This window comes from Corvus hawaiiensis, chromosome 6 (assembly GCF_020740725.1).
Source record: "Corvus hawaiiensis isolate bCorHaw1 chromosome 6, bCorHaw1.pri.cur, whole genome shotgun sequence".
In the NCBI taxonomy this organism is placed as follows: domain Eukaryota; kingdom Metazoa; phylum Chordata; class Aves; order Passeriformes; family Corvidae; genus Corvus; species Corvus hawaiiensis.
This window is the reverse complement of record NC_063218.1, coordinates 6588131-6602655: the sequence shown is the minus strand read 5'-3', so window position 1 is coordinate 6602655 and position 14525 is coordinate 6588131. Positions and strand designations below refer to the sequence as shown.

The 14525-nt window shown below is 42.9% G+C and overlaps 1 protein-coding gene across 1 annotated transcript in view; it reads left to right on the top strand.

The window, feature by feature from the left end:
• Nucleotides 1-14525, top strand: part of KCNH5 (potassium voltage-gated channel subfamily H member 5) — a 162978-nt gene that overhangs the window by 11778 nt on the left and 136675 nt on the right. Inside the window, exons 2-4 of the mRNA XM_048307320.1 lie at nt 1643-1766; nt 8439-8545; nt 12825-12953. Coding sequence (XP_048163277.1) covers nt 1643-1766; nt 8439-8545; nt 12825-12953 — 360 coding nt within the window. The remainder of the gene's footprint in view (nt 1-1642; nt 1767-8438; nt 8546-12824; nt 12954-14525) is intronic.

The window sequence follows — 14525 nt, the reverse complement described above, 5'->3', positions numbered from 1 at the left end:
CTCTGAGTAGGGCATATGTAGCTCATGCAAACTCAGTGTCACTTTTATGTGAAAATCAATGTGCACACCTGAATAAATGTCTGTTGTTGTCATAGCCATTCTTGGGCCATTATGAGGAAAATTTGTAAAAATATCCTTATTTTTTTTCCCCACAAGAACTGCTGAAAGGAACATTTCGTATAATTTTTATGCAACAATGATTGTTAATAGTTATATTTTTAAAGCGTTTTATCACTAGTGAATGGGACCACATAGTTCCATAGCTGTAGTCAAAATGAAATTGAAAACTACCAGTAAAAATAAATAAAACACTGAAGATTACTGTGGACTACAATTTTAAAACCTCTGCTAAGTGAAAGTATTATTTCTGAAAACAAAATTATGAATGTTTACAGTGTCAATGAACGTAAAATCCCTACAACATTGTGTTTAAGCAAAATGGGTATTTCCTTTCTTTGGAAATGCCTTGCTAAAAGCAGGGATGGAAGAATTAAACTATTTTAGGACTAACTCATAATGTGTTGGTGCCAGTCCATGCATACAAACTGTAGGCACTGACTGAAAGAACAGATGATTAAAGTGATATTTAAACCTGAGTTCAGCCTCCTAGAAATACTCCCTGCCCATATTTTGTACTTAGAGCAATGGGTGCATGTTATCAGGATGTGCCAAACCCACCTATTTGTATTTTTGGTTGGCTGCCACTGAAATTCATAGAATCATAGAATGGTTTGGGTTGGAAGGGACCTTAAAGACCACCTTCCACTAGACCAGGTTGCTCAAAGCTCCATCCAACCTGGCCTTGAAAATTCCATGGATGGGCATCCACAGCTTCTCTGGGTAACTTGGTCCAGTGCCTCAGCATCCTCACAGTAAAGACTTTTTTCCCAATATCTAATCTAAAGCTGCCCTCTGTAATTCTGAAGCCATTCCCCCTTGTCCTATCACTTTGAGCCATTATAAAAATTCCCTCTCCAGATTTCTTGCAGGCCCTTTATCTCTTTTGAATCATCTGAAGTCCCTTTGGCACCTATGAGCTCCCAGATTGTGCTAAATTTCCATGTGGGCCACTTAATACCCACACTCTAAGATGTGGTGTGGCATGTGGTGTACCATGAGATGTGGTGGGTGCAACTCACCCTTCCCCAGCGGTTCCTGGCACTCTGTCTCTCATCCCAGGGATGCTGGCTGTGTCCTGCAAAACACACTCAGATCTGACAGGAAGAAAAAATCACTTCTCTCAAGCAAAAGAGTCATCATCAGCTTTGGGCACGCATACAATTCAGCATTTAAAACTCAGTTTGCAAGTTAATTTAATGTTGCTTTCAAGATATGTATTAAATAAAAATAAAACATAGTATCTCGCCCAGATGTGAATAAATGAATGCTTTCTAAATTGTTAAAGCACTGGTGCTTTTATCAGTATTTTGGGGTGTAGGAAGCTACTTGCATTACCAGGAGTTACCCTATTTCATCACAAATTCTTTTCCAATGTCCATTTGGATTTCAGTTCCCTCTGAAGCATCATGATAGAAGTTACTATCACGAATAACTCTGCATCTGCTGTGTAACACAAGGAGGATTTCATTGTACTTTGCCACTGACAACAGCCCTTTCTCTCTTTTGCTCTTTGTCCTTTCAGAATCCAGTTTTTTGTTGGGAAACGCCCAGATTGTGGACTGGCCCGTAGTTTATAGTAATGACGGATTTTGTAAACTCTCTGGATACCACCGAGCTGACGTCATGCAGAAGAGTAGCACCTGCAGGTATGCCCACTGTGTGTTTGCTGCCACTTGGTGCACTTGAAAGCTTTTAATCTGCTGGGAAGAATGGTGAGATTTTGGGAGAAAGGATCGATGTAAAGGCATTGTTTTGCAGATGTTGAAGTCTTAAAACAGGCTTTAAATGGATGAAACTGGCGACTTATACAGAACTTATACATGGTAAAGCACCTTGAAATTTATCCTGGCTCGTATTGGTGAGAATATACTCTGGCTAATGGTCCAGTAAACAGAGTGAGGTTTTAGGTAATATAGTTCAAAGGCACTTCTGCTGGATTGTTCTGAGTTCTGCTGTTACCATGCCAGGAGGCAGTGGGCTGTTCTGTAACCCACGCTGGCCCCTGTTATTAAGCACACACAGCGCCCAGTAATGCACAAAGTGCATCTTTATTCCCAAGAGAGTGATTAAGCTGCTGATATATTTACTCTAAGCATTGCAGCTTTATGGCTTTTTTCTTTTATTGGTGGTTTTTCAGGAGCGAGCAGCTGTGATTTGTGGCTGGATGTGCATTTGCGCTGTGCCTGCTGCATCCTTTAAAAAGAGATGCTTTTGGGGAAGGACTGGCTCCCTGATGTATGTGAATGTGTGTGTAAGCAAAGCAAATGAGGGACAGAGGCAAGAAGGGAGGGCTGAGATACAAGTTTGTGTAGGTTTTCCCTTTCTGCCTTCAGGGAGCGACCCATTCCAAGCACTGGGGACAGAGGACGGAACATCTGGAAGTGTTCAATGCCAGGCTGGATGGGGCTTTGAGCAGCCTGGTCTGGTGGAAGGTGTCCCTGCCCTTGGCAGGGGTTTGGAACCAGGTATCTTTAAGGTCCCTTTCAACCCAAATCATTCAGTGGTTCTGTGATTCTGTGATCTACAGTGATAATTTCTGGGAGATGATGCTGCTGTACACTGGGGATCAGCTGATGCTTCAGCTGGCAGGAGCAGGGTGGGCAGCAAGCCTGTCCCTGGATGGCAGTCACTGCCTTCTCCAGAAAGCAACACCTGCTGATGTGTGGTCACTGCTCTCGTCTGCAGGGAAGAGGAGGAAGTGGGATCTAGGATTGCTGTGTGCAGCCAAGTGTCCTCCCAGGGGCAAGAGGCAGGAGATGGGCACGTGTTGTTGAAATGAAATATTCATTCACACAGTAGCAACAGCATCAATACACTCTGGGGGGCTGCAGGAAACAGCCTTATCACAGCTGCTCTGGAGATACATACACACTTTGCCCTCTGCTCTCTGCCATCCTCTGTATTGAACTGTCTATGATTGCTGTGAGCCAACACTTTTATAGCCTGTGCACATTAAAATAATTACAAATACAGAATGGGATTGTAGGAAATTGTTGAGGAAGCGAAGGTTTAGCAGTTCCTGTCTCATAATGATGCTTGTGTGCTTCCAATATTGAGTGGACCAAAAGATTTATTCCATCTGCGTGCTTGTTTTGAATGTGATAATCTCCTGTTACCATTTATAAGGATCCTGTTTTGACCACATTCAAACAGGTCATTCAGGTGAATCATACAAATCGAGGAGGAATTACTGTGAAAATGGAACTGGTAGAAAAGATTTTTTTTTCTTTCATCTTCGTTCTAGACACCCCCCTCTGGATTTTGAGGGGAGCCCTCTCTACATTCAAAGCATGACCAACACTGTTGTGTCTGGCTCTTGAACAGGTTGGATGGGGCTTTGAGCAACTTGATCAGGTGGAAGGTGTCCTGCCCATGGCAGGGTGTTGGAATGAGATGATCTTTAAGGTCCCTTCCAAGCCAAACCATTGAGGGATTCTGTGAGTTACATGTGCTGTGTGATGTTTCTTGCGTGTTAGGAGACATTCCAGATGTGAGAGAGTTGGACAGATTTTGGATTAAGTGAGAGCTAGACAGATTTTCAGCATGGTTAACGTGGAACAGGTAGCCTTCCAGAGCAGTTGGAGCAGCTCTGATGAGACATATGGAGATGATTGGTTTTAAAGGCCAATGGTACCTGCTTAGGCTACTCAGCAGAATGTCACTGGAGGTTTTTTTTTATATCTAGGGCTATTATTTATAGTATTTTCTGAGTCAGGCTCCCAGTCCAGTTTTGCCCAGATGATGTTATGTTATGTTATACATAACATTTGCTTTATATGCAATGTTTGCTTTACTGCTCTAAGACAAGTGCTCTGAGCTAAGAGTGCTGTAGTGCCACACCCTTATTGCAGGTTTTGGAAGGGTCTGCTTTTCAGTGCCAAAAATCCAACCAAATTAAATATACAGATACAAATGATGTAAATCTAGCCCCTGGTTCAAGTTGTTTTTATTACTGATCATGAGTGTGATAAAGGACAATTTATAAATATGGCAATGTTTGGTTGGTTTGCCTCAGGCTGTAAGTGCCTCAAAATCATCTTTCAGCCATGCTTTTCTCCTGGTGGTCCAGTGAGTATTCACTATATTCTCTTTCCCACCCCATTCCCTACGTTGGGACTGTTCATAGGCCGTGTAGGTGTGGCACTCCTGGACATGGTTTAGTGATGGACTTGGCAGTGTTGGGTTAACAGTTGGATTTGATGATATTAAAGGTCTTTCCCAACCTAAATAATTCTGTGATTCTGGGATTTTAAGTCTGAGATGGTCTTGCCTGATACAGATCATGGGGAGGGGTGGATCAACTGAAGGCACTGGAGGTGTGAGTGATTTCTATTCCAGGTCAGGCAATGAGTTAGATGTGTGACAGGCTGGTAATTCATTTGATTTTGCACTTCTCTCATCTTTTTAATCAGCAGCAATATTCCCACTGGCAGGAAAATTGCTTAGAAACCCCTCAGTACAAGTGCCAGTCTCCTTAGTTTCACAAGCACTATATAAAAAGTATATTGTACATAGAAGTCAGGCTATATTGGGTGATGGGAGTTGATATGTGTTCTTCCTGAGCTCACATGGCAAAATTGCATGTGTAGCTTGGGCTGATGTATAGAATAATTGGTATAAGTGAGTGCTAAAATGTATGGAATTTTTAGGTGGAAGAACTTTCATCTGCTCTGCCAGGTGAAAGTGAGCTGGCAGTCCAGGAGGAATGGGGCATCTGTGACTGAGACACCTCTAACCTCCATTTAACCAAAAAAACCCTGCCTGGAGGTGTGTCAGTAGGTCAGCCAGCATCCAGGAAAACCACTGGTTTCATGCCCAGTTGTCCACGGACATTACCATGTGTGTCTTCATGAACACATTGAAAGACTAAACAGTTGACAAACACGAAAATGCAGTTTAATGCAAGTTATATCAGTGTTTTCTAAATATTGCTGCTTTTCAGTTAAGCTCTGTGGTTTTATCATGCCTTTGGAAGAGCAGGCACCCTTTGGGTGGCTGATTAGAGGACCTACCGTGCCATTTGACACTTGGCATTCCCTCCAGGCTTTGCTGGGCTTGCCTTTCCCTTCACATGAGATTTTCACAGCTACTGTTTTCACTGAAACACTTGGTCAGCATTGCTGCCCTCCTTTGTTTTGATTTACTGCCCTGACAAGTGGGATTAAAAAAACAGTCTGCAAGGGAAATCCTGGCTCCAGTGAAGCTAATGGCAAAACTCCCACTGTGCTCAAAGAAATGGGATTATGTGTGGTGGGTAGAGCTGGACTTGAAAATAGTTAGATTTGGTGCTGGGATGGCACCTCTGTGGCCTGATTTTTGTGTGTGAGAAGGTGTCCTTGCAGTGCCAAAGCTGTGCAAAGAAGCCCCACTGAAGATGCCAGTGGGACCCACAGAGCTGCACCTCAGAAATGGTGTCTGCTCTTCACCTTGCAGAGTTTTGAAGCTATTGATGTGTATCTGTATTTACTGTTCCTCCCAGGTGGATGTTTGTGTCTTGTAATTGATGCCCTGAATGCTTCTGCATGAAGAGAGCTGTAAATTCGGTGTAGGGTTGGATGCCTTCTGTGCTTCACTTTTCCTGGATAATTCCTCTCCAACAGCTGTTACTGCCCTGCAAACCCAGTCCTGCTCTGATGCTGCTGCTCTACATCCTGGCAAAGGACAGAGGAGCACAATGTGAAACTTCAGATGAGGCTTTTCTGTGCCAAGACATGCTTTAAGAGGGAAGCAGGAGCCCAGGCATCTTAAATGACAACTGGTCTGTTTTAGAGGTGGAGAAAATATCTAAAATCGTGCCTTTCTCTGTGTATTTCAGCAAGTCTTGCTTCTCTTTGATAAGTGTGTTTTCTATGTAGTAAGATTCCCAGTAGCGGAGTGGTTTTGATATTTATGTCTTGTACAGTTTGCACTCAAGGGATTTGACAAGCACTAAATAACAAAAAAAAAAAAAAAAAAAAACGAGGCAGAAAAAGATTGACTGAAGAAGTAGGAGTCCCTCCATGTGTACAAAATAGGACAGACTAAATTAAATTAAACTTGTGATAAGCAAAAAATCTTATATAACTTGTACAGTGAAAGGCTCGGAGGTTCCTTTGGTGCTGTTAAAAATTGCCTTCTGAAAAATGTTTTTATTGTTCCAGAAGCCTTTAAAAATGTCTCTTTATGTGTGAATATAACATGAGATTTGAGCATTACAGGTTTACTGCAACAATAAGCTGCCTGTAATTTAAAACATAAAGTTGATTGATCATGTTCTGCAGCACTAACTGGTACCATCCACCTCTCATCATCAAATAGGATTTGTCATTTTAACACTAATTAATGATGACTTTCTGTATTAGAAGTCATGTAAAATCAAGCACTTCAACAAATTCCTGCTATTTTTTCCTTCAGGCCTATGAGAAGCATTGTTTTAAGTCTCAAAAATAAAAAAAGAGGTACATCAGTGCATTAAAAAAGGCATAGATTAAAAAAATAATAAAAATATTAAACTCTTTTTGTTGTCGTCTCATGTAAATGTATAAAAGGTTATCAGCTGAAGTGGGGAAAGAAAGGCAGGTCATTTGAAAATGAGCAGTAGGCTGTGTTCTGTGTGTCCTCAAGACAGCTGTGCATGGTAATGATAATCAGCACATTAATGAAGCCTCGTGCCTGGGTAAAACCATTTCCTGACATCAGCTGCTGTAGTGGCGTCTCCTTTGCAGTGCTGTCCCAAAGGTGACAGTTTTGCCACACCATTTATAGAATCACAGAACCATTTAGGTTGGTAAAGACCTCTTGAGATCATGGAGACCAACCACTACCGAGCCATGTTCCCAAGTGCCACATCCACGTGTTTTTGAACACTTCCGAGGTGGCGATCCCACAGCATCCCTGGGCAGCCTGTTCCAGTGATATTTTTCCTAATATCCAATCTAATCCATGTCTGTGCCTGTGTTACCAGTGAGGAGGCACCTGTAGTGACATCCAGATGTTGCAGCCACTGTGATGCCTCCATCACCCAGACCAGGCAGCACTTTGTTGTGGGAGCAGCTCCATTGCCTCCCTGGGCTGGCTGTGGAAAGATTCATGGTCTGGCCTTCATTGAGTACTTTAATGCTTGCTGAGCCACTAACCACTGTGTTGTTTTATTGTTTCTTTCAGAGCAGTAGATGTAAAATAAATATTTATTGAACCTTTGGAGGTCTGTTGATCAATAAGAGAAGCTGCACTGAAACCACAGAGGCACTGATAGCTTTTCCCTTTCATATTCTCAGGGTTGTCTGTTGAAGGTTTCAGCTGAGGCTCAAACTGTTTGTGAACAAAGAGAATAGGGGGGGGAAAAAAGTCTGATCAATTAAAAGTATATTCATCCAAGTGTCTGAAAGCTTTTATTTGATATTCCATTTTCTTTCAGTTCTGTAATTGGGCATTTGCAGAGAGCAGCCTTCACTTATTTTTAATCCAGGGGAGAATGACAATAAAAGCCTGGCTGTTTCCTTGCAAAGGCTGTCAAAAGTAAGGTCAGGGGGCTGGGTTTGCTTACACCAGCTGGAGGTCTGACCTGGAAAAGAATGCAAAGATGAGATGGTCAAGTGGCAAGAAATAGCAGAGTTAAAATTACATTTTTATATTCTCAGCCTGGAGAGGGATGAGTCTCCAAAAGCTTTTTAGTATTTTCCAGTGAACTATTAAAGAAATGCAGTATACAGTAAGGAAAATGGGGATGAATTTGGTTGTTTGGTAGTGGTGCAGACATAGCTACACATTGCAGTCAGTGCTCCTCATTGTTTAAATCCTATGTCTATTTGTATTGGTATTTAGTAAAAGAATTCCAATTATCTTACTGTCCCAGATGCATCTTGACAAGATTAGATTTGCAGCCATTGGTTCAGCCAACAGCCTTTACCTGTAGTAGCTGACATTCCTCCTCCAGAAGGATTTTCAGGAGGATTGAAGAAAATTTGGGAGATTTTAGAGGTTCTGTTCAATTTTCTCTGTTTTGACAGCAATACTACCATGGCCTGCAGCTGTGTTGAGAATGGTTTCATAAGCTGTCAGCTCTTTTTCTAACCATATATCCTTAAAGACATACTCAGTAAAGCACTTAATGAAGCATTTTGGTGGATTTATTTGCAGTCATTTACAGTAAGAAGGTGGTCATGGTTACTCACTATTGTAGGTGTCCTTGTGACACTCTAAATATTTAAATGGAGTGTAAATCATAATTACCTTGGTAAATGACAGTTTCTAGCATCTTCAATGCTTTTGCTATTTAAGGTGACTGTAACGATGTTGCTGCTTGTCTAGAAAAAAAGAGAATTTTTTTTTTTTTTCAGTTTTATGTATGGTGAACTGACAGACAAGAAGACCATTGAGAAAGTCAGACAGACTTTTGACAACTATGAGTCAAACTGCTTTGAAATTCTCCTCTACAAGAAAAACCGTATGTATATATATTTGTGTGTGGTGCTGGGAGTGATAAAGCATATTTAAAGCATGTAATAGACTGAAATAAATTTTCATTTTGACATATGGGTAAATTTGGGGCAAGATTTGGAGAAGAAACAGGTATTTTGGTTGCCACAGCTCAAGAAGAGAGATCTCTTTTCAGGCCAAGCATTCAGATTGCCAAGAATAGTAGTTGTTCTCTGCTGTCTCTAGTCTGACTCCTTCTTTCAAAAATATATTTAGTTTTGAGGATTGTTTCCCTGAAGGGAAACCGACTGGGTTAAGTGAAAAGAAATCCTGAATGAGGTTCCCCCACATCCCTCAGGAAACTCCCCCATGTCTCCACAAGTGAGAACCCAGGCCCTGGTTGCCTTGAGTGGCTGCTCCCAGCAGTGTTGAGATGCCTCTGTGGTGTGTAAACCAACGTGTACGAGCTCTGCTGAGAGTACTAAGCCTGGCACATAGCCCAGGGATTAGTTAGAAAACCAGAGACTTTCACAGCTTAATGAGATTCAGGGCCTGTGTTCCTTCTTCTTGGTGGCATTGGGTTTGCAGGAGGTCACCAGAACCAGGGATTTTCCTCATTTGTCTTAACCACGAGCCATTCCAGTCGCATTTTCTGTCCTGGGCAGGACTGGCTTATCGACCTTAGAGCACATTCTGAGCACAATCCATGCTGTTGTGTGGCCTCACGCTGGACTTGTGCAGGGTGGGCAGATCTGCTGAGCTGATGGCTGCAATTCCTGTTGTTGTCAGTGGAAGTGAACTGCCTTCTCCACTAGCACAGACCATCTTCCCAAGGTAGAAAGCCAAAACTCAGATGAAACGTGCTCCAGAAAAGCTGCTTCTTCTGCGCTGAGCAGAATTAGTCCAGTTGACTGGGTTGGTGGCCAACAGCAGTCCAACACCGATCCTGATGGAGATGTTCTCTTCAGTTTGGCTCTCAATGCCCTGTACAGGGTACAGGTCCTGTGGGGCTGGGGATCTTTCCCCCAGGTTCACCTGCCTAGAGCCCAGAATCTGAGGCCATGCTTCCCCCTGGGTGGACTTTGATGCTGGCATGGGATTACCAGAGCTTTTCCCTGCATGCTGTGGTTGAGGGAAGGGAATGTTGCGTCTCAGAAAAGAGCTCCCTCTGGCTGACTGCCCCATTTCACTGCAAACTTAACTAAACCTTTCATGACATTGGAGGGAGCATCTTGGACACCTCCTCTTATGCTTCACCTCTGTTTTTCCTTTTTAGACTAAATCTTCCTGTGAGGGCACTAAAATAGCGGGAAATGCCTTTAGAGTTCTCCAGTTCTGCCTGCATCAAGGCATTTTAGCCAAGTTGCTAATTAAAGAGAGAAGCCAGAGCAGCTCTGAAGTCCAGCTGTTCCTGCAGGTGCCCAGGGGAGCCCTCCAAATGACCTCTTTTTGGTTCCTAAGGATATGGATGTGTCTGTTCTACAGATCTTCTGCTTCTCTTCCCGTTTCCTGTACAGGTCACCTGGATGCCCCCTCACATCAGGGGAATTTCCTGGGACAATCTCATATTGGATATCTTTGCTGGTGGTGGTGCCCAGCACTCCCATGCCCTGTGTCCATGTGGTTTCCAGAGGGGATCCCAGAGACCCTGTGCTCTCCCCAACCCTGGCTTCTCTTACTAAGTGCTGGAGCAGCTCTTGCTCTAGAATGGGCCTGAATTAAATTCCTTTCTATTTTATTTATGCATAAAAAGAGAGGAGTCTTTTCTTGGTGACTTTCCCATAACAAGGCAGATGATTTTGCTTTGGGTTATGGATTGTCTGCTGGAGCTTGATGATGCTGCAGAGATTTATTGAGCTGCAGTTGCCATAATAAAATCTTCACCTTTGCCCAGATCTCCAAGCCTACCCTTTCCATAAGTTATGCAGGATTACAGGACGACTTAAGGGAAAATTACTCAGTATTTCTCTCTGGGCTTGAGTCACTTCCCATCCATGACATCTGTTGTCAGCTTTCTTCTCCATCACCCGAAGCCCAGAACCTCAACCTCTCACTGATGCTAATAGGCTCACCTCTTGGCTCCAGCTCAGCAGCAGGTGTGCTCAGGGTTTGCTTCCATTGTCATACTCTGAGCCTTGTGGAAGATGGTCCTTCAAGAAACTGCCTGCTTACCCTCCAGGCTGAATATTGGAGCAGAGAAGGAAATAAAGATTAGTTATCTGTTGGTATGAATGTACTTCTGCAGAGTGTAGGTGGTTACTCTATGGAAGGACTTCTGTTTATCACCTACATGAGGCCTGCAGTGCCTTCAGAGCACCCTTCCACCCACATTTTCAAACTGCAGGTCCAGGTGTGCTGTGTATTTTTGATAATGTGGCACAATGTGGTTTTTTTTTTTTTCCTTTACCCATTCCCTTTTGCTTTTGGCAGAGGGAGATCTTGAGGTTTTCAGGTTGCTTTCCCATCCTTCTCTCCTGTGTTCCAGAGATGATCTTTAAGGGCTGGTGTTCTCTGCCAGCATCTGTTCCACTGGCTTCACACTCCCCTTGGTGTTTTAACCCAGAGGTCCAGCTTCAGACCTGAAAGCTTGCTACAACTCTCATCTGCTTTTCTGCATTCCCTTGTTACATAGTCCTTACCTGTGAATAGTCCACACGACTATTCACCAACCACATTAGGCATGCATGAATATACATATATATATATGTATGTATGTATATGTGTATATGCATGTCTCTGTCTCTATATGAATATATATGTGGTAATACTCAGGAAACCTCTTTGCCTGCTTTCTCCCGTTTTGCTGCTTCTACAGCAGTAGCCACCTTGCCTCTGTCTGATTTTTGTCAGCACCCTTGTACACGGTGTTTTGTCTACTTGCTTTCTGAGCTTCTCAAAGGGTGCCAGTGGATTCCCAGGTATAAGTGCAAGTTATTTCTCCAGAGAGCTGCAGCACTCTGTTTTAGTAGTTACAAAAGTCTTTTGTCTTGGGTTAGCAACTGGGAATTAAGATAATCAAGTAATCAGCATAATGGCTTTGGAATTATCACAAAAAGCAGTCCCACATCTCTCCCACTTCTCCAGTTTACTCGTAGTGAGTTACTGGTTTAATCCCAGTTGAATTTCAATAAACCCTTGTGGGTTTTAACCTTCCCCACAGTACTTCCTAGCCCAAATGGTTTTCTCTGCCCTCTGGGATCCATCCTGCAGTTCCTGGCACAGCTCCCAGACCTGCTGCATTAGAGGAGATTTAGGGGGGCCGGCGGTGCCTTTGTGGGATAACAGTGGGCAAGAGGCTTGTGTCAATGTGCCAGCTCTCAGTCAGCTCAGGAGAAAAGCCATTCTGTCAACTGGCTGAAAGCACATCAAATCCCAGAGGTAATTAGCTGGCTGTGAGGGCATTTGTCGTGCAGCGCGTGTAGGTGCTCGTTTGGGAGGGAGGGACACGGAGCTTGGCTGGATGGAGAATGTCTGACATTCACAGCCCTGCAGGGGAACAGGGTGTTTCTAAGAAAATTGCTCCAAGTGTTCTAGGATTTCACCCCTTATGGAGCACACCTGCATGCGTGTAGGGGACTGCCACGTGTGTGTCAGCCTGGAGAAGCCCTCTGCAAACAGGGGAGATGTACCAAAACCCAAGCTGACTGCTCCAACACCGAGGGCTTTTTTTGGCTGTTTATTTGATGAGTGGTAGGATTTGAAAAATACTTGGTTTCATTTCAGAAGTTTGGTAGAGATAACTGTGCTGGGAGAGTGCTGCACTGGGCAGGGCAGTGAGGAGGTGGAGGTGTGACCTGAAACACAAAAAAGAAATCAAATCTGATTTGTCCTGATACAACATTGAGAATCCAACTCAGGTCCTCTTAAATAATGTAGTCACATAAAATTTGAAGCACTTCACAGTATAGCCCATCATTTTTGGATTTGATAGCTCTGTATTATGTAAAGAAGGGATCAAAGATACCATCCACCCATTTTTTTTCTTGCCTTTCTACCTTTCAGACCTAAGTTTGTGAGACATGCTGGGAAAAAACAAGAGCAAGAGGGGAAGAGCAATGTATTTTATTTCAGAATGAAGTTTTATATAGCCTCCTGTCTCTGCTTGTCATCCAGTTAGATAAATGAAGCTGTAAAAATGGGAATATGTTGTTTTCCTTGGAGGAAGTAAAATGAAAAGCTCTGGAAGATGCAGAAATGCTGAGATACACTCCTAACCTATGTGTGTGTTGTAATAATGTATAAATGTTACGGGCTTGGGAGAGTTTCTGCTACACCACATTCCAATGTCACTTTTTTCTCTGCTCCAGGAACCCCAGTTTGGTTCTACATGCAAATTGCACCTATAAGAAATGAGCATGAAAAAGTGGTTTTGTTCTTGTGCACTTTTAAGGATATCACTTTATTCAAACAACCGATCGAAGATGATTCAACAAAAGGTAAACATGAAATACGTTGTTATTTTTTGTAAATGATAGAAGTACATGCTTGAGCTCAGACCTGTCACAGGGATGTGCCATGTCTGTGATCTGTGTCTTGAACTGAGGAAATGTTTCATGACCTGTCAGAGTTTCAATTCCACTCTCCTAAATTATTAAAAAAAAAAAAAGATAAATTACCATGATTGGAAATTTCCTACCAGTCTTTTTCTAGAGTCACAAGCCTTCCTTTTTCTTTGTAATTCACTTCATCATCACTACAGCTGGCACTTTCTAAAAATTACGTGGTTTTGAGTGGTTTGGATGTTATGTTGTTTTGGGAGATCTTTCTGTTATGGGACAGGTGTCATCTTTTAAGGAAAAAAATAATTCCAGCTCCTTGTGATGAGATACTGATATTTCTTTCCTCTTGGATGTGAAATGCAAAAGAAAGAGCCTGCTTGAGTCATTTATTACTGCTCAGGAGTGATGACTGCATGGCAGCGGGCATTGTGCTTGTTACTTATCAGTTGCAGGGGAGGATTTTGTTGAAATGCTCTTGTCCCTGCACAGCCCATGGCCAGGCCTGCAGCCTTGCGGGAGAAATTGGTGGGGAAAGGTACAGAGGACCTGGCAGCATCATCCTCTGCTTTAGTTACAAGACACGTGTCTTGTGTCAGGTTTACATGTGTATTGCTTTGGGTGAAACAATGCATGCTTACATAAAGAAGGACGTTATCCACATCTCTTGGAAGCTGCCTCCTGATGATTAATTCTTTACTATGTTTTTCCCTTCACGCTTGAAGGGGGCTTGATATCTCACTCCAAGCTGGTGTGCTCCAAGCCATCTTCCTTAGCATAAAAGTTCGTGTCATTTGAATGCAAACAACGTTTCAAGTAATTTCTTAATATCTAGATAGCACTTATTACAAGTGTTTGGATAACAGAAAAGTCAGTTTATAAAGGCAGACTTAAAACGAAAGGCTCCCCTCCGAGCTGACACTAAATATGACAATTTTTTTTTGTCTAGAGAGTATTATCCATAAAATTATAAGATCCTGATATAGGAATACCTTCTCAGCCATCATAAACTTTACTGCCTCTACAATTTAGCTAGCAACCTGCAAATGTTCTTTGTTTCACTTTCAGCTCCATAATGTGGAATTTTTCTGCCTGGAAATAATCTGAATTTTTTAGGCTAAATACCAGTTAATTAAAAAGACTTTATAGGTATCTGAAGGCATGGGACTGGCTCCTTGCTGCAGTGTATGTATTACATAGTGTGAGCTCATCAAGGAAAAGCCAGTTTTTGCAAGAATCTGGTTTCCTATTTTGATGCTTTCTGGGGGAACCAAGATGTATCTGACATGGAACCAGCTCCCAAAGCCGACTTTACCTGGCTCTGCCCCACTTCCCACAGGACTGAGCTGCACTGAGGAGTGTTTGACTGCAGCAGGACAGAGAAAACGTTCTGAAGGTGTCTCTCAGATGCAGAAACGATGACTGTTGCTTCCCGTGGATCCTCAGCCTGGGAGTTCCAAACTGAGCTGCCTCCCCTGGGGAGTAGGGATGTGCTCCAGGGGCTGAGCTCTT